General features: G+C 44.1%; 1 protein-coding gene across 6 annotated transcripts in view; it reads right to left on the bottom strand.

Annotated features, from left to right (window-relative positions):
- The window catches only part of EGFR (epidermal growth factor receptor), a 173290-nt gene that overhangs the window by 21563 nt on the left and 133124 nt on the right, over positions 1–18603 (bottom strand). For 5 of the 6 annotated variants that reach the window (XM_065665667.1, XM_065665664.1, XM_065665666.1 and 2 more), the window contains exons 7-18: positions 18200–18341; positions 17260–17376; positions 16596–16722; positions 16423–16496; positions 15144–15234; positions 13849–14048; positions 12104–12236; positions 10614–10713; positions 8532–8689; positions 3068–3103; positions 2477–2618; positions 668–790 (exon numbers count right to left, since the gene is read on the bottom strand). In XM_065665667.1, coding sequence (XP_065521739.1) covers positions 668–790; positions 2477–2618; positions 3068–3103; positions 8532–8689; positions 10614–10713; positions 12104–12236; positions 13849–14048; positions 15144–15234; positions 16423–16496; positions 16596–16722; positions 17260–17376; positions 18200–18341 — 1443 coding nt within the window. Of the gene's footprint in view, positions 1–667; positions 791–2476; positions 2619–3067; positions 3104–7841; positions 8280–8531; positions 8690–10613; positions 10714–12103; positions 12237–13848; positions 14049–15143; positions 15235–16422; positions 16497–16595; positions 16723–17259; positions 17377–18199; positions 18342–18603 lie in introns of those variants that run through there. The other variant, XM_065665670.1, reaches the window with a different exon arrangement.

The raw sequence follows: 18603 nt of genomic DNA, 5'->3' as shown, positions 1-18603 counted from the left end.
TACTGCGTATTTTCAGAGGTTAATGGGATTTGAACTTCAGAAGTTCCTAGCCATAGCTGGAAGCCTGCTTCAGAATATAAAGCTTTATAAAGAGATATATGGTTCTATGAAAGTTTGTATTTCAGTACTGCTGGCACATATCCTGAATAAGAGAAGCAAAGAGAAGCAGAACTTGGTGAGTAAGAAACACAGAAGATAAACAAACACCAAGAGAAAAAAAACCCTACGGACTTACACAGTTGAAGGTGTGTAGACGCTTCCACACACCCCAATCAGTTCTAATGAAAGAGATTGACAAGTATAAAACCAACACACCAGACCACATAGAAATATGGCTTAGCACTGAAATGACTGTTTTTTTTCCTAACGCTCACAACAGCGTGTATTTGGCTGAGGTAGGTTTTAAGTTGAGAACTTTGCTCTCTAGGTTCAGCAGTATGGCTTGGAAACATATCATGTAAAACCTCCCATGTTACCCAATTTGTAACTTAACTAATGATGACTGAGTCATCTCTCTACCATTCAATACAGACATGCTATAAAATCTAGCTTAGTGATCACAATGATCACAACTCCCAGTTGATGCTCTGTTTGGGTGGCTTCTGCATAATGGAGCAAGACTGAAATGGGAAGAGAAACACCCCTTTTCTCTTAAGGTGTATCTTACCTTATAAACAGTGCCAAAAGCTCCAGAGCCTAAAACTTTGACCTTTTTAAATTCTGTTTCCTTTAAAATTCTCAGATGAGCCTGGTTTGGTGCCTCCCCGCTGGGTGTCAGTGGTTCGACAAGCTGGGGCAGAGAGAAGATGATGTTAGATGGACATACAGTCTAGGAGGAGAGCAAACTGCATGCTTTGGGAAAGCAAGTAAATCCTTCCTTGAAAATAATGAACATTTTATTCCATGTGAAGTTTTAAGGAAGAAAGCCCCACTCTGACTTGCAGCCGTAAACATCTCAAGTTGCTCCAAATTTCAGAGGTAAAACCAATCACAGATTGCCAACTGCCCTTTTGAAGGAGAATGAGGGAATACTACTGTTCAAACGAAGGCTTTGACTTCAAAGCCCTAAAGCGCATGGCAAGAAGAGCCATGCAATTACCGGAGATCCTAAAGATTTTCTTGAACTTGTGAAAATGTTTTAAATAATGGGCAAGAATCACCCACAACCATTCAGGTCTGCTCTTGTTTCACTGGATGGATTTCCCATGGTACCAGTGGCTCCCCCAGACTGCAGGGTTTACAAGCGGCAACTGGAGCTCTGAGAGTGATTCTTTTGTCAATAACAAAGGAGATGGTGAATTTACTATCAAGGTTTTAAAAACTTGGTCTAGGCCTCATTACCAAAGAGCAGCAATGCCTTCCAAACAGAGGTATTTAACCCTTTTTGGATGCACAAGTCAGCTTTTTGCCTTTGTGCTGCTTCTTTTTCCTTACCTTTGAGCAAAACCGTATTTAGCTGGATACAATCAGTGGGCCAGCAACCCTTCTGCCTGGATGAAATATTGTCATTTTGAGGAGTACAGGCAGTACAATATGAGCTGAGCACAAACTGAACTCTACTATTACAACTGTAGAATACAGTGGTATGTAAAATACTGTGAGGTAGTGCATTAAAAGCAGCACAGCTTTGACCTTAAGGATTTCAGCAGCTGACTCTGTGAAGCCACTGAACACAGAAAGGAGCTGCAACTGGGCTTTTTAGCAGGATGCTAAATACAATTTGCTAGTGATTTACTAGGACTGAACTAGAAAAAGAAGGCTGCTAATTATAAAAGAGTGGCATTAATCCAGGATAATGAATTTTGCTGGTTTATATGTGAGGTACACAGAGGGTGATGCTGTAACACACACAAAACCATGCAGAAAACAAAAAGCGGTGTAGGAGCCTTGTTTGTGCCCAACAGCATGAACCATCCACTTTGATGGCTCTGTGGGATTTTTGTGCTAAAAGCAAACCAAAGACAAGACACAAACACTTCCTCAGTTCCTTTCCCTCCTCTTCTTTCTCCCCCATTTCTTTCTGAAGAAATGAGACATATGTCTCATCAAGGGGGTGGAATTTTCAAAAGCACCCAAGCTGCCACAGCACCCTCAAGGATTGTCTGGAGGTAGAAACTATTCAAGGCTGAGAGTCTACACAGCAAGGTGCTGTGGATCAGCAAACACACTGCACCTCACCCTGAAGATGTAGGTTTTTCCAAGTACACAATCTCAGTGATTTTCCTTGGGATTTAGACATCTAAACCCCCTAAAGCTTTAAAAACTACATCCCGAAGGATGAGACTTCAGATTAAGTGAGAAGGTGTTAGATGCTGATTGCCTCTTTCCTGAGGCAGACACCATGCTCGCCAACCCAAGGGCTTGTTGAGTTACAAGGCAGATGTATGGTGCTTTAGCTCTCAGTACGAGCAGGCCGGCACGCATTAAAGCGGGTAAAACAGCCGGTGTTGCACCGTGCCATGCCAGCAGTGCTCACCTCCCTCTCCTGCAGCAGCCGGCGCAGGGTCCTCTTTCTGACGATGTGGCGCCTCCGCAAGTAAAGGCCGATGCCCAAGCCGACCACAACCAAGCACAGGAGCCCTCCAACAACACCCGCTGCGATAGATGGGATTTTGGAGCTGCAGGACAGAAGGGAATGCAGAAAGACAAAATAATGCTTAGGTATAAGATTTAAAAAGCCCTAGGTTTTGATTAAACACATGCTCTGGACATCCGCTTAACCCTGTTTGAGATGAATCCCCTGTAATGCAGGTAGCCTTATCAATCCTAAAGGTCCCTCTGCCACTAGCCTTTAATCCTTTCTTTTTCTAGCTCCTCCTTTTCTTCTCCAGTAAGATCCCAGGTCTCACCTTGACAAGCAAGCTAAGCAGAACGAGATTTTGGAGTCTCGTGCCAGTAGGGATATTTCTCGGTTCTTTAAATCATTTTTCTCTACTCTGATCTGTCACTTCCCTGTACAGAGCTGAACACTTAACTGTAGTCCCAGCCTTGCAGTGTCCAGCATGGAAATGTAAACACATGCATTCTTCCCAGCTCTGTTGTTAATTGTAGCAGATTAAATACTCACCCATTTGGACAGCCTTCAAGACCTGGCCCTTTGCACCTGTAAAAACAAATGAACATCACAAATGTATTAGCTCAGGCATACATAATTCTATAATTCCAACTGAGAAAAGTGCTACTGATTGAAAAGCTTGTGTTTCAGAGCAGTCCAAGTATTAACACTGGAATTTATAACAGTTATACACTCTATTGAACATCAGTCAATGGCCTTGCTCCAAAATCTTTTATCTAGGGCATAGTTATAGCTTCATACTCAGTTTAAAGACTATTTTAAACCAACTTAATATCATGTGGCAGAATGATATTCTGCCACATGAATGTCATGTGTGGGGTGTCATAGATACACAAATTCATGGACTCCCTGCTGTGCATGGACATCTGTGTTAGCGCAGAAGCTTAGGGCTGACCGTGGAGGAGAACAGAAGTAGCCTCTCCCCTGCACAAACGCAGAAAGCCACACGGAAGCGTGTCACTGCTGACCCTTCTGCACGATCCCTTTTTCTTGATAAGTAAAAGATTCAAGTTTCCAGGACTTTCTATTGCAATGGAGAACTTGGGTAGGAGGTACACAGTCCCATCAGAAAACAGGATTTGACAGCGCTCCCCTCAGCTACAGTTTGCTGGTATGTGTCCATGATAATTTTATTTCAGCATCTAAGGTCTGATGTTGAAAGTATAAACAGGAACACGAGTTATCCAGACAGCCAGAAACTCTACTAACAAGATATTCACCCTCCGTTTGAGTTTAAAATGAAATTCATTTTGGCAGCCCAAATGCAGAAAACAATAAAGATGAAAACACAGTGACTGCATTCACTTGATGGTCTAATGGGTGTGAAAGGCACAATGCATTCCCTAAATGCTGCTGGGCTACAAGATTTATGCTCTTCTTGGAAACTGTGGTCTTTGTGGTATCTACTGAGCAAGACGAGCATTACAGAGAGGGTTACATCACCTCTGAAATGCAGAACACAGCAAGAAGAAAAGTCCAGTTCGTGGTATCCGCTCCCTGTGCTGACTTAAAGAAAATGGGCCATCCGAAACCAACTCCAGAGGAGGTCAAGGAGAGGGTAAGGAGTAAACCTGTGCCAGGAAAGCTGCTCTGCATTCCCTTTTGCTGAGAGGAGAAAACCAGCAGGTTTCCAAAATGGCAGGTAGAGGTGGAGATCTTATCTCATAACTTGTTCTAGGTCTAGGGGAGGAAGAGGTGAAGCAACTACTCATTTTATTGTGTTTTTGTTTGTTTCTTTTCATTACTCTGATCTTCCCTCATGTATTCGCCTTGTTTCTGGGCCAACACAATGCTCCAAAACCCAGCATCTGGAAGGTCTTGTGAGTTCACTGGGCTCCCATGCAAGAATGTGCATCCTGGTGTCCTGGACATGCTGGAAGTGCTGTACATACTGGTTCCCGGATCCTGGGCGCCCAGCTTTGTTAGTGTTCCCTGTCTGCCTACAGCTTGGGTTGTTTGCTCAGTTGTGTAACTAAGCACGTGCTTGGAGAGGCTGCACATGCAGCGCAGAACCACCAGCTTGCTTACGGTCACAGGAGATGTATCTCGCTCTACACCGGGCTTCTCTATTTGGGTGCTCAACAGAAAACTGATCTAGGACCCAAGACCTCATCCCATTCATGCTCTACCACCCAGGTATGAATTTCTACATGCTAAGGCAACAAAGTATGAGCAGCTTGCACATAAGGATGTTAAATTTAAAAGACCTCACTTTATTCCAGAATGTGACTGTGGTCCCTCAAATTCTCTTTTCCTAAACGTTCTGGTTTGCCATGCTCCTTTACAATGGCAAGTCCTCTATGCGCTTCCTTACAGTAAAAAAAATGGCTTGAGGAGATAGTATCTACAGTCTGAGGAATGACCAACCAGTTATTTCCCTACACCAGAAAGCAGAAGCAGGAGAAGCGTAGATTTTCATCTGTCCCCTTCTCTTTATAAATTATTTCCCACACAAACCCATTAATATCAAATCTAGTGGGATAAAGTTAAAAGGTGTTTGGGAAGAAAATGACAGATCAGCTTGTGCTTTTCAAGTCCCATGTGATTTTCTGATTCATTTCACAAGTCTAAGAAGAAACAAAGCCTATGAAAAATATCCATCCAGGACTAAACATAACCATCTTTCTTACTGTGGAATTTTATGATGACATCCAACATAAGTAACTCAGGTTTTATGGAATCTAAACAATCACTTTTTCCATTCCTGAATCATTTTTCTTTTGCTTACAGAAACCAAAATGAGAAATGTGACCTTGTGTTATAAAGTGCCTCAAGACCTTACGGATATAGCAGATGGAACCTAGCAGTGGTTGTAGTCCCTGAAATATTTCTCTACTTATTGGAAAATTAGTGCTGTGTACAGTCCTGGAAAAATATTGCATCCTGAACTCAGCATTTCATCTATCTACGTAAATATTACTTGTTCCAGCACAGACATAGCTATTTATTTCCCAAACCCATCAAGATTTTAACAACTTTCTCCTCGACCCATAGTTCCTAATTTGATGTAAGCCAGGTTGCTATGATTTATGGCCTTTCAGAGAGGACTATAACAGCCTAAGTTACTCCACGGGCATAAAAGAAATTGAAAGTCTTTGGGCTCTTTAAAGCCTTACAAGAACCTTTCTCTGCCCTTTCTTCCTCATTAACCTCCAGAATGTGACAAAGGCATCACATTTGTGCTGTGCTGCAGCAACTTTCCCTCTTGTCCCCACCAGCTGCTTTCTCACACCCCCTCCTAAAATCCCCTGGCATCTAACATGAAGACTGGTGAGGCACATAGTGTCAGTAGTGACTGCGGAGGCTGGATGCATCAGCCACTGCTATTAACTACAGTGGTGGTTTCTTTCCTCCTTGCTCTTCGACCCCAGTGGCTGTGGCTGAATTGAATTCCTGTACACTGGGAGAGTGGCAAAGGAAAACCAAATCCTTCAGCACCGAGCAGATTAATTAAGCTGGTGTGTGTCATTAGTTGCTTGAGTTTTAAACTGAACAATTCCCAGGCTTTTGGAATGTTGCTCTCTTTATCTGAGCATATTTTCGTAGCTGTACTAGAGGCACAGCAAAGGAAGCTTGTACAAAATCCCCAAGAGATTACAGGAGAAATGGGAGAGAAGGGATCTTTTGGGCTGAGCAGGAGAAAGCTTCCTCCATTCTGTTTTCTAACAAAGGCTGAGAAAATGACTCAGCAAAGATGAGACTAGATGGGGTTCTTCACAGCGGTAGAAAAGAAGAGAAACATTACAACTCAGCACACCTAAGTAAAAAAACCAAATTTCACGACAAAGCTCAGCTGGGAAGAGCAGTCCTCTTTACTTTCAGCTTCTTCAAATAAGGAAAATAAGAGCCAGAGCCTGGAACCCCTTACTTGCATGACTCCTGAAGCCAGCACACTTAATCATGCTGATAAGATTTTGTGGGCTCTAGCCACGAAATTGGACAGGGACAGAAAAAAGTGGCTGTTTTCTTGTCATGCAGAAATCGCTGAGTGTGGTTTCTAAGGATGCGAAAACTTTGTGAGACAGATGTTTTCCACCCACTGCTGATCACATCCCCTTCCCGCAGCACAAGGGAAAGGCGTGAAGAGAAGTAAGCAGCATTACTGATTGATTGCCTTCAAGGGGACAATGCTGTGCCAAACTGCACATTCCCACATTACATCTCTGACACTGGCTCCCTACCCATCAATGCCATTGGCCTCACATGTTCCCTCTGTAAAGCAAATATAGTAACATAACCTTCTTCTAGTTCTCCTGAGCCCTTCAGGGATACAGTCTATTTCTTCTGCCACATTTGGGCAGCAAATTGAACAGGAGCATTGAACATGTCCACAATATAACTGCAGCAAACTTAGCCCAGTTCTTTCATGCATCCATACTACTTTTTATGTTCTGCCTTAACAACAGGGCCAAATATGCTGAGCCATACGTTGGGTACCCCTAATTTAAAATACATCTCTTTACCCCCATCTCCCAACAGATTCCTGTGGTACTTCCATCCTCTGCTAAAGCCAGGCAGGAATTGACTTTTCTGATGAAGTCTGCTCTGGGACTTGCTTGTGCACAAAGAGCCACCACATGGCTCCTCACTACATGCACGTCTGGCAGATTCTGCTCTCCAAGTTTGCATTCATTCGAGCCTAGTGTTTGATCTCACTACTGAGGCTGCACAGTGGAAAGCCTTGTTCAGATGTGGTTACCCATTATGCTGTATTTTGATGTGGCCACTTAGAAGGGTATTGAATCACTGTGGCCAGTTTGTACCAGTAGGCACTATTGAGGTCATTAATAAAGAGTAAAGATATTAAGATCCTGTTTCAACTGAAATAATTTGTTTTCAGGTGTGTGATGGGAAGCCTGATAAGCCTTGCCTGCTACTGTAACAAAAAAGAGGGGGCGCTGCTGTAAATCATAGCAACCCACGTGGCTGTTACAGCTACCATTTGAAAAACAGACCACTAGGAAAGTGGTCTTCATCTCCTTTTCTCCATGACAGCGGGGGCCTGGGCACTCTGCTCTTTGATGACCTGGCAGTTGAATTAGCTAATGTACGATGGGATCATGGTTCATCTGAATATGTTATAACTTCTCTCTTGCAACAAGTATTACAGGTATACTACAGGAGGATCTGGGATCACAGACCTGCAGGGTACAGGGAAAGGGCCTGTAAAGGAAAAGACACCAAATGTGGGTGGTTTTTTTAGTTCAAAAGCATCGCAGTCCAACAACCAAGTCTCAGTCCTTAAAACCTTTTATTGAACATCCCATGTCCTTTGCAGGTTGGAAACCAGGAGAGGAGATAATTGTTACTTACTGTCATGTAGATTAAATACACGTTCAATTTACAGCTTGTTACAGGTGACAGTTTAAGCATGTCCCCAAATGAGGAAAAAAAAGGTTTATACAGATTTGGTTTACTGTGATGCCCATTAACAAAGTGACACTCAGGAGGCAAACAAGGCTTTAAACTCAGACCAAGAGGTAGCATCTGAGAAGATGGAAAAATAGAAAACCACTGTGGTACCCCACTGGGATTTCCCTCTTAAAAAATGAAAGGTGCAGAGAAAAATGGTCCTCAGGAGCTCAGCATCCACCAGATGTCACTGATGATCCTCCCAACACCAGAGGACCCAGTGCCAAGCCAGGTGGGAAAAGAACCAAAAACGCATCACGGGTGAGGAGCTCCGTAAATTCCAGGGAATTTCCTATTTAAATCAACAAACAAACATGTTTCAAACCCCTAAACCCCTGTTTTCCTTTTTAGCCTTCTGTGTAAAGATGAAGCGTCACTGAACTTTACCTATTTACAAAGTCTGCTGTGCTTTGCTTACATTACCTATGTACTGACCTTTCTCACTCCCTTTCTTCTTTCTCAGTTGTTTGAAGTGGGACCGTCAGGAAGAAAAAGAGCTCAATTCAAGCTGTTCCCCTATTTCTTCCCCCCATCTTTTACTCACCCCCGGGTGCAGTTTGGATGGCAGAGCTGGCAAACAGCATTCCCATCGGCGTATTTCCAGACAAGGGTGTCATTCTCACCCAGAACTCCCGCCGGGCAGGATTTCACACAGTGGGGGCCATCTATAAAATGGGCACACTTCATGCAATTGTCAGGGCCCTGCAAAGAGAAACAGCTTGTTTGTAATGCCCTTACACCAGCCTATTGAAATTCACAAGATAAATCTAAATGGTTTTCTCTGCTGCAAGTTTTCAGCATCATCTGGTTTTATTACCTTGCTACCTGATATTCTTGCAAGTATTTCTCTTGTAACATGGACCGTATGAAAGGTAGTACCTGATGTTCGAAGTGTTTAATTAAGCCTGATGTTTAATATTTTCTCAAGCTTCATCTGCTTTATTTGCCCTTGCCTTCTGTCTGGTTGGAAAGCTTGCATTTTGCATTCAAAATGGGGAATAATTTAATAACATCTTGATAAAGGCTAAGCTGAAAAGCAGAGGGCCCAGCTTGCAATCTACCATCACACAATGTAGAATGATGGACATGGACCTGCTGACACCTCCCTGAAGTACTGGCCTCAAATCAATATTTTCTTGGTGTCTCAAGCGTGGGTTCTTTCACTTGTTCGGGAGAAGCAAGGGATAATGGAGGCAACCCAAGGAGTCTGTAAGTTGTTTTTTTTACTTTGAAAAGCACTTAGTTTGTATTTAGAGGCACTGCCTTTAGCCATTTTTAGCTGAAATGTTTTTATCCAGACTATAACAGCACCAGGAATGCACTAAGTATTTTATAGCAGAGGAACCAGCAATTCTGGGTCAAACTCTACTACGGAGAAAACCAGACCTGACCCACAGTGCCAGTTTCAGTGGGACTACAATAAGACAGGCTATAGGAAGATTATTTTAATTACCGTAAAATCTAAGGGCCACTGTAATAGACTGATTTCTATGTGCTGGGCAAATATGGAACAAGGGGGCTGTCACTGCCTGCAGGAGTTTATAATGTTAATAATATCCCTGAGGCCATGGTAGTCTAAGCTAGAAGGGAAGATGGAAATGCTTCACATTACTGAGCAGTGACTCTTGAGACTCATGATGGGCAAGGGCTGAACACTCAACGGCGGCAGGGAATAGCAAGAAGTGTTGAAGGAGTTGGGTTAAGTAGCACAGAGAAGGATCTGTGATGGAAGCATGAGACTTGGTTTCAATTACCCCCCAAAAAAGAGAATTAGAGCTTTACAATCAAGATACTACTTTGATCTGATTAAAAGGAAAACATCTGGTACCGTTGCCAAACTGGACATTTCATCACACAAAATAGAGTTCTCAGAATTAAAGAACAACAAAATTGAGGAAGCCTGGACGACCAGCAAGACTGCACTGCATTGACTTCTGTAAGAGGAGCTTGAATGAATTGGAATATTTAAACAAGTTTGAATTTGGAATATTTAAACAAGCATGAAAATTGAATTGTTTTGATTGCCTTTCTTTGAATATAATTTACACCTGCAATTACTTTAACATAGGTATTTACTGCAATTTCCTAGAGGTAAGAACATGGTTAGCGGAGGGAACACGGTTTTAAGTAAAAACTGCTTCCTGCATAATTTTTGGTAAGCATTTGGTCTTGATGACAATTTTAGCACGGCTTTCCAAAAAGGCAAAAGGCTACTGGTTTAATCCATTACTTTAAGCAGGTTTTTTTCCCTTTGAATAAGGGAACTTGATTTGTTCGCGCCAACTTGGCACTTCATTAGCTTCATGTTCCTAAAATACTTGCCAAGTTACCATATCACCACATACATAAGTAAGCCTCTTTTTTAGCTCTCTCTCTGTAAAAGGCACAAAACAGAAAGGCCCAACAATACCTGGGACTTTGTATGACGTGTATGGTGGATGACAAGAAAGAATAGGTTCCCTTTCCAGTTTCTGCACCCCTGCCCCATAATCTTGACTTCCAACCCCTTTTATCTCTACTCTATCTTGAAGAAGTGCAAGTGAGACCTCAGGGTTATCTCAGCACAGAAAATACATATTAATACATGGTCTGAGGTGCAGGTTTGCTAAGCTGAATCTGCTCTTACGGGTCCAGTGCAGGTTGCATTGTACATGGTGGAGTTCTGCACCAGGCACTCAGGGTGGCAGGGGAGGCACTTGGAATCCCTTTCAAACTCTCTTGGCTCTCTGGAAAACAAGAAAGGAGGAAAGAAATAATAAAACCTCAGGCTGAGTGATAAACTGTGCTCATCTCCCCTTTTCCTGATTTTTCCAGCTTAAATACATGGGGATGATGGTGCTGGGACAGGAGAAGGTACAGGGGGACTCTCCTGGCTACACCAGTAGCACTTGCTTAGTTCAGCTAAGGGGAGGTAAGAGTAAGGGAAATTTGGTTGACGGTGAAACACACGGCACTCCAGACCGCACACTACAAATCAGTTTACTTTCCCTTTTAAGCTAACAACACGGAATATTCACAATGATTTCCAAAGGCTTTTAACTGGTAGTGGTGCAAAGAGATCAGCAAAAACAGTTCAAGTGATTCCAAGGCTCCAAATAATAATTAGGGAAGTTAAACAGCAAAGCACTGGTAATTAAATTCATGCCCTCACTACAACACACAATGAATCATTAAAATATGAAAGTTGGGAACAGATGGTTTCAATAGCAATAAAGCTGTTCCACTTCAAGTAATGGTGTTATTAATTAAACTAAACCTACCCATCATTTGACACAAAAAATGCCCAGATCTGCCCTTCAGGTCATAATAGCTGCTGGCGGGGATTCACTTACAAAAAAAGACAGCTGCTGAACTGCAAGCTGCTAGAGAAATGCAATCATCAGGGGCACCAGCGCCCTGTCAAGTACTTGCTTAATACTCATGGTTTTTGGAAGCCAAACTTGGAAAGGTTCATTAAAAATATCCCTGTAATTTTCAGTGCTCGATGTGCCTTTCCTGCCTACATCACCAGGTGAACTGACTGCAAACCCCAGCCGGAGCCCTGACACACAGGCAGTGATGTGTTTTCCTCTGCCTGAGTGAGACTGGAGCAGTAATTTTGCCTGAAACTGCTGCTCCCAGCGCTTCTGCAGATGAAAGTTCATTCTCCCTTGGCTGTAACTTTGCAAACTACAGGGGCACGCTGCTCATCTGAGCAAATATGAGTCCCTTGGCAATAAGGAAGCCTACCACATGGTGAAGCCCTGGCTCTGGGGGCAACTGAGCTTGCAGCGTCACCAAATGGCTCTGGTTCTCACTTGATGTGCTAGACATGACAGGTATAGCTCGGATTTTCACTGGGGCTTTAAGGTCCATTATGGGAAAGAAATGCAAGGCTTAGTCTCCCTGTGCCTCCAGATAGTCTCCTTATGGCTTAAGGGGATATTTTCTTGGCAGGAGCAAAATCCTAAGCAATGCTGCATGGGGAAGAAGAGGTACCTCAGGTCCTGTGCTCACACAAAATCTCTGCAAAGCTGGTGAAATCCCATGCCGCCAGACACCCTATTTTTTTTTATTTCTTTCTAGTTACAACACATTTTAAACACTAAAAGCCCCGAATCATTTCAGACACCTTACCCTTGCAGGATGTTGCACTGTCTCACACACTCCTTTTGGCGATCGAAAAACCTGCAGGAGAAGCAGTAGAAGGGCCCTGGGCCCCAGCAGCCCACATCTGAGCACAGGGGGTCACAAACATGCCTGGCAGCAGCTGGGAGAGAAAAGAGACAAGAAAAGCCATGAAGAGGAAGAGGAGAGAGGGCAAACAAATCACTGCCAGTGACTCCCATCCTGACCAGTTTCTCCAATCTGTTCCAAAGCAGACAGTAATGGTCCTGGCAGTGCGGAAAAGGAGTAATCATAATTCTCTTAATTTCCAAAGCCTGAAATTAAGAGTGATTTCTGGCCTCTCAAAATCAGAATGAACTCTTCTGTGACAGCTTAACAGCTGTACAATAAAGCTAAACCAGTACAAGACTACTGTGGTTTAACCCCCGCAGGCAACTAAGGGCCATGCAGCCACTTGCTCACTCACAACCCCCAGTGTGATGGGGAGGAGAACTGGAAAAAAGGTAAAACCCATGGGCTGCAGTAAGAATGGTTTAATAATTGAAATATAATAATAGTCATAATAATAATAGCAGTAGTAATTGCAATGTAAAGGGAGACAATAGACAGACAGAAATAAACCCCAAGACAGACAGGTGATGCACTATACGATGGCTCACCACCTGCTGACCCAGCTCATCCCTGAGCAGCAATCGGAGCCTCCTGGCCAACTCCCCCCAATTTCTGCACTGAGCATGACCTGCTGTGGTATGGAATATCCCTTTGGCTAGTTCAGGTCAGCTCTCCTGGCTGTGCTTCCTCCTGGCTTCTTGTGCAACTCCTCACTGGCACAGCATGGGAAACGGAAGAGTCCTTGACTTAGCAAGCACTATAGAGCAACAACTAAAACATCTGTGTGTTATCAGCATTGTTCTCAGACAAATCCAAAACACAGCACTGCATCAGGTACTGGGAAGAAAGTTAACTCTATCCCAGCCAAAACCAGGGCACAGGCTGAGAGAGTTTGGGTAGTTCTGCCTGGAGATGAGAAGGCTCTGGGGAGACATTATGGCAGCCTTCTGCAATACCTAAAAATGGGGCTTGTAACAAAATCTTCACAAAGCCTGTAGTGACAGTACAAGGGGCAACAGTTTTAAACCCTAAAAGGGTATATTTAGATTAGGTATAAGGAAGGAATAGTTACAATGTGTGGTGACACTGGCACAGGGTGCCCAGGGAAGCTGTGGCTGCCCCATCCCTGGCAGTGTTCAAGGCCAGGTTGGACAGGGCTTGGAGCAATCTGCTCAAGTGCAAGGTGTCCCTGCCCGTGGCAGGGGTTGGAACTGGATGAGCTTTAAGGTCCCTTCCCTAAACCACTCTAGGATTCTCTGATCAATTTCCAAAGTACAACAAATTCATATTCTGCAAAGAGAAGTTAATGAGATTTTGGTGCAGGGACCACTGCAGTCACAAAGTCTGAACAACAGCTTCAACCTGGTCAAAAAAGTCCAGTTTTGGAGTTAACTTCTGTGTCCTTCAACCTATGTGGCTTCACTGACTACAGTGGTGAGGAAGCTCCTTCCCATCTGCTGGACATGATGAAGTCCACATCCTCGGTGGGAAAAAAATCCCACTTTTCCCACACCATCTTCATTAAAGCAGTATCACTGATGAATTTCTCATCCAGGGGGGCAAAGAGAAAAAAGCCTTGCTCAAATTAGTCTTGCATTTCAGCACAAGCTTCCATAGGGAGCAGGAAGGCAGTGCTGACTTACCACACTCATTTTTATTTCTGTTCTGTATAATCTTTGTTTTCTGGCTTGGAGTTGCAAACAGTCTTTGCCAGTCCATGGTGTCAGCATAGCAGAGGTTCTTGTTCTTCATAATGGCAACATCTCCATCGCTGATTTCCTTGAGGGAGCGCAGCCCTAAGGACTGTATTTTCAAGTTAACAACAGCAAGGGAATATTGGCCACTAAAATGGAGAGGGACAAAAAGAAAACACATGGAAGAAAGAGTAAGCAGGGTATTATTCAGCACTTTTTCTTTTGATTTTCAAATGCGTGTTGCTGTAAACTGAATTTTGTCCAAGCAAGATGCTGCTCAGTCCTCTATACTGGTACATGACATTCCTATTGTAAAACAACTGCAATATTTGTATCTGGTTTTGCACTGGCTTTTAAAGCTAAAATTCGCAGGACATGCATGCTCTGTCAAGTTAATTATGTGCAGCAATGATAGTAGATAGAGCAGCTCTTATTTTATGCTGGTCCACCAAGCTATCCTTCCTCCTGGGATAAGTCCAGGAGGGTGCTGGAGGCACTGCCAGTGTCCATACCATCTGGCAGACATTGTCTGGCCCCAAGCACTCAGCTACCTCACATCCCAAAGCACTTCTGATAGTAACTTGCCCAGACTGCAAAGAGCACTCTGTTCTACTTGTGCTTCCAGGATGGCGGCAGAGAACCTGCTCCTGAGAGGCAGGCTCAGGCCAGCCCCTCACACGCAGTACAGAGCTGAGGGTTTCACTCCCCAGGACACATTATATACTGCTACAAAGATGGTACTATACTCCTTGACAGGTTTTTCTTATTTTGTATCAGCCTGGAGAAGAGAAGGCTCCTTAAGGGGAGACCTCAGAGCAGCTCCAGTGCCTAAAGGGGCTACAGGAAACCTGGAGTGGGACTTTGGACAAGGGCCTGTAGGGACAGGACAAGGGGAATGGCTTTAACCTGACAGAGGGGAGACTGAGGTGAGACATTAGGTGGAAATTCTTCCCTGTGAGGGTGCTGAGGCGCTGGCACAGAGTGCCCAGAGAACCTGTGGCTGCCCCATCCCTGGCAGTGTTCAAGGCCAGGTTGGACGGTGCTTGGAGCAGCCTGCTCTAGGGGAAGGTGTCCCTGCCCATGGCAGGGGGCTGGAACTGGATGAGCTCTAAGTTCTCTTTCCACCTCAGACCATGATGATTCTATGAAGACACCTGAGTCTCACACTGCACGATACCTTGGTGTGCTCAGACAAGCGCAGCTTGAGTGTCTTTTACAGTTGCTCTGGCACATGATTTACTTACTGTTGCTTGGTTCTGCCTCGTATAATCTCCAGATTTTCAAAAGCATAGAGATCAGTAGCATTATCAGGCCAGGCCTGAATCAACAAAAATCCTGAAAAGAAGAAAAGAAGATACAGAAGTAGTAATAATAATAAGAAGAAACAGCAAACAGTGGTCAGTATTGACAGCAGGACTTCCTCTCCCTGAGCCGGGAGAAGGTGCTTGTGCTTTCACTATGCTTATCTGAGAATCTCAAAGTAAAACACGACATTTTAGGGAACAGGGAGATATTTTTAGACCTCACTTTATAAACAGTTTACTACTTATCCCACCATGAGGGCTTAGGAGAGTAAGAGATGATTGTGTTGGTGAGCCACATATCCTTGCCACGCTGAGCCACCAATGATAACAACTCCTTCCAGAGATAACCCTAGCTGAGAGGCTGTGGGCTCTGGTGCTGTGGGAGAAAGGTACCGCTCCCTCCTATAGTGAGATACCCTCAGGGAACGGGTAAACTGAAGAGAAAGCAGGAACAGAGCAGAACTGACAGCGCTCGGAGTGGATTAGCTAAGGCAAGCATGTTTCCCTGCTCAGTAGGGAGGGGGAGAACCTGGGAGATTGCAGGCTGCTGTATGAAGCTCTGCGATTAGTCACTGCTACCCTGGGGGGAACCAGACAGGTAGAAGACAGAAAGAAACGGGGAACCGGAGTCACACCCGTGGACCCAGCTCTAATGTTACCCTCGTTTTATAGTGAGCTGAGCAAAATTAGTTTTAATTGATCCTTGGCACAAGACGGTGGCTGAGCACTCTGATGGCCACTTTGTGCTTGTTGGAGACACCTTCACCCCAAGGAAGAACTCTTCAGGCTGGAGAGGGTATCTCCGTGAGGATGATGCAAGTCACTAAGCATGCTTCCCTAAGGAGCTGCTGAAAGGTTTTCCATAAATAGAAACACATTTGGCTGTTTTCAGATGGAGTGGCACGCCTCTGCATCACCACATACTTCTCGGGTGGCTGAGGATCTCCTCTGCTTTCACTGTTTGCTAAGACTGACAGTTAGCAGAAGGAATGGTCTGGCCAAACAACACACCTTGGATGGGAAACCCATACGGGTTACATGGGTGTAATGCTGGTGAGGTGCTGCCTGCCACCTCTGTGAAGAGTGAGCCCTGGTAGCTCAGAGACAGAAACCGTTTGCTTGCATTTCTCTTCACATGCTTAAAACACTTCCCTCCTTTCCTTTTGTGTTTTTGGCAGTACCACTCAGAGAATATCTCAGCTCAAACACCATTGCTAACCTGTGATTTCTTTGACTGTTTTGAAGACATCCAGCTTCTTGGGGTCCAAGGGTAGGGTCTTTGTGAAGGCATCACTGAAACAAACAGAACAAGGAATTGGGAAAAGAACAGCTCAACTTGAATTTCTCCCTAGCCCTTCTCCTCCAGTGCTAAATAACCAGCAGGCAACTCACCCTAGAAATGCAACTGGGAGGATGCTTACATCCCCATTGATCTTGGTACAGTTTTTGAAGGAGTCGATGTTTGTGGCATTTATGGAGAGGATCCCTTTAAGTTCACCTATTCCAATGCCGTTGCACACTGTTAAAAGACACATACAAAAGTCAGGGGGGAGAAGAGTAAAGCTCAGTCACCTGGAAGGGAATAGACATGGAGATGCCATTAGTCCAGAAAGCACTCCCATACTTTCAAACCTACCATTGTAAGATGAGTTTCATTGATCTTTTTCCTACTTTTGCTTCTCATAAAGCACCACAGGGTGCAAGCTTCCCGCTTGCCTAGTTGTGCAGCTCTGCTTTGAGCATCTCTACTCATGCCCTTCTCTCTGTCCTATTTTGATTTTATTCCCATTTGATAAAACACTAGGAAGAGCAAACGAAGGAGAAGGCTTATGTGAAGATAGACATACCGCACAGTTTATCCACTGCACTTGTGGTGTATCCCAGCTGGAAAGCATGCTCCACAGCCATGTTTCTTATTCAAACCACTTGTCAAATCTTAAAACTGTAATTGGATATTTATACTGAATTTGCAGTTAAGGTCAGAGCTACACGTACTTTTTCTAACAAGTCACCTATCATCTCAAAGCCTTATTGGCTTGTTCCATGATTGTCATACCTTTGCTGCATAGCCCATCACACTTTTTACACTTCCGAACACCATTTTCTTCCACTTCATAAGTATCGGTATTACAGGAGCGAACGCAGGAGCCGTGGTCTGTCACCACGTAGTTGTCTGGATAAAACAAGGATGCAAAGGTCATTGAAATACAAGAGGCTGCACAGGCACTTCAATACTAGGAAAAAGAAAAGGGGGGAGGAGTTGAACTTTTGGCATACTTAAAGTACAGGCATCAGTCCTGAATTCTCACAAACATCCTTTGAAGGCAGGTGGGGATACAGTGATATCACTGTTTTACAAAGAGGGGAACAGTCACAGAAGGATAAAACAACACTGCCAGGTCAGGTCAGGCTGTGCAGCGATGCCATTATCAGAATCAGTACACGGCACTTTTGATCTCTCACCTTTGCTCACTCTTCCCAGGCTAAGGGCCTGTCAGGGCAATGCTCAGTCTCAGTTCTGTATGCTAAATCCTCTTCTACACTTACATCTTTACGGGTTTAAAAAAACATGGACATGGAACAATGTGAAACAAAAAGCAAGCACCTGTATAGGAAGCCATGATCAGTGGCCTTGAGAAAGTGTTTAAACCAAAGACTTTCTGCCAGTCCTAATTAAGAACCAGTTAAGAGCTGATACTGCTTTGGCAATCCACAGGATTGATCCCATAAGGCTGTTGTTTTGATGATTCTCATTAGATGTTTTTGTCCCAATCAAGAGAAAAATCGTCACAAGGCAAAATTCCATGGTTAAAAATCAGGGAAGGTGACGGATGCAGGCAGTTTGAAGAGGCTATTTACCAGCTATTCTGTAACTCTTGTTACCTGTTCCTGGTTCCCACAGAAGCAGAGGAGAACAAGAAGGTCCTCCTGGCCACCACACAGGTCCCTCCACACCTCCCCAACACCTCTGTGGCTGTAATCTAAAATAAACTTACGTGGACATTCCCTCACACAAGTGGCTCCAAAGCTGTATTTTCCATCAGGGTTGACATCCATCTGGTAAGTGGTGGGGTTATACAGGACCAATGGGGGACATGTATCCTTGCACGTAGCGTCATCCCGAAACTTGCGACATGCCTGTCATTGAACAACACCTCCCGTTAAACTGCTTTCTCCTTAAGAAGTGACAGTGGTTTCACATTAGCTTTTTCAAAACACTCTGATGTGCTCATCTCTTTCCTCCTTAGGAAACCCCAGGCAGCTACAGGGATGGTTCCTTATGCTTGAAGGTGAAAGGTTGTTTCAGGTCAGGCAATTGAGTTTAATATTTGGGGGGAGAAAAAAGAGAGAGAATATGAGGTTTTCTTGTTCCGAACAAGAAACCTTGGCACTGACGGGA

The sequence above is a fragment of the Lathamus discolor genome, chromosome 2 (genome assembly GCF_037157495.1).
Source record: "Lathamus discolor isolate bLatDis1 chromosome 2, bLatDis1.hap1, whole genome shotgun sequence".
In the NCBI taxonomy this organism is placed as follows: domain Eukaryota; kingdom Metazoa; phylum Chordata; class Aves; order Psittaciformes; family Psittacidae; genus Lathamus; species Lathamus discolor.
The sequence above is the reverse complement of the archived record's forward strand: the minus strand, read 5'-3'. Positions and strand labels throughout refer to the sequence as shown.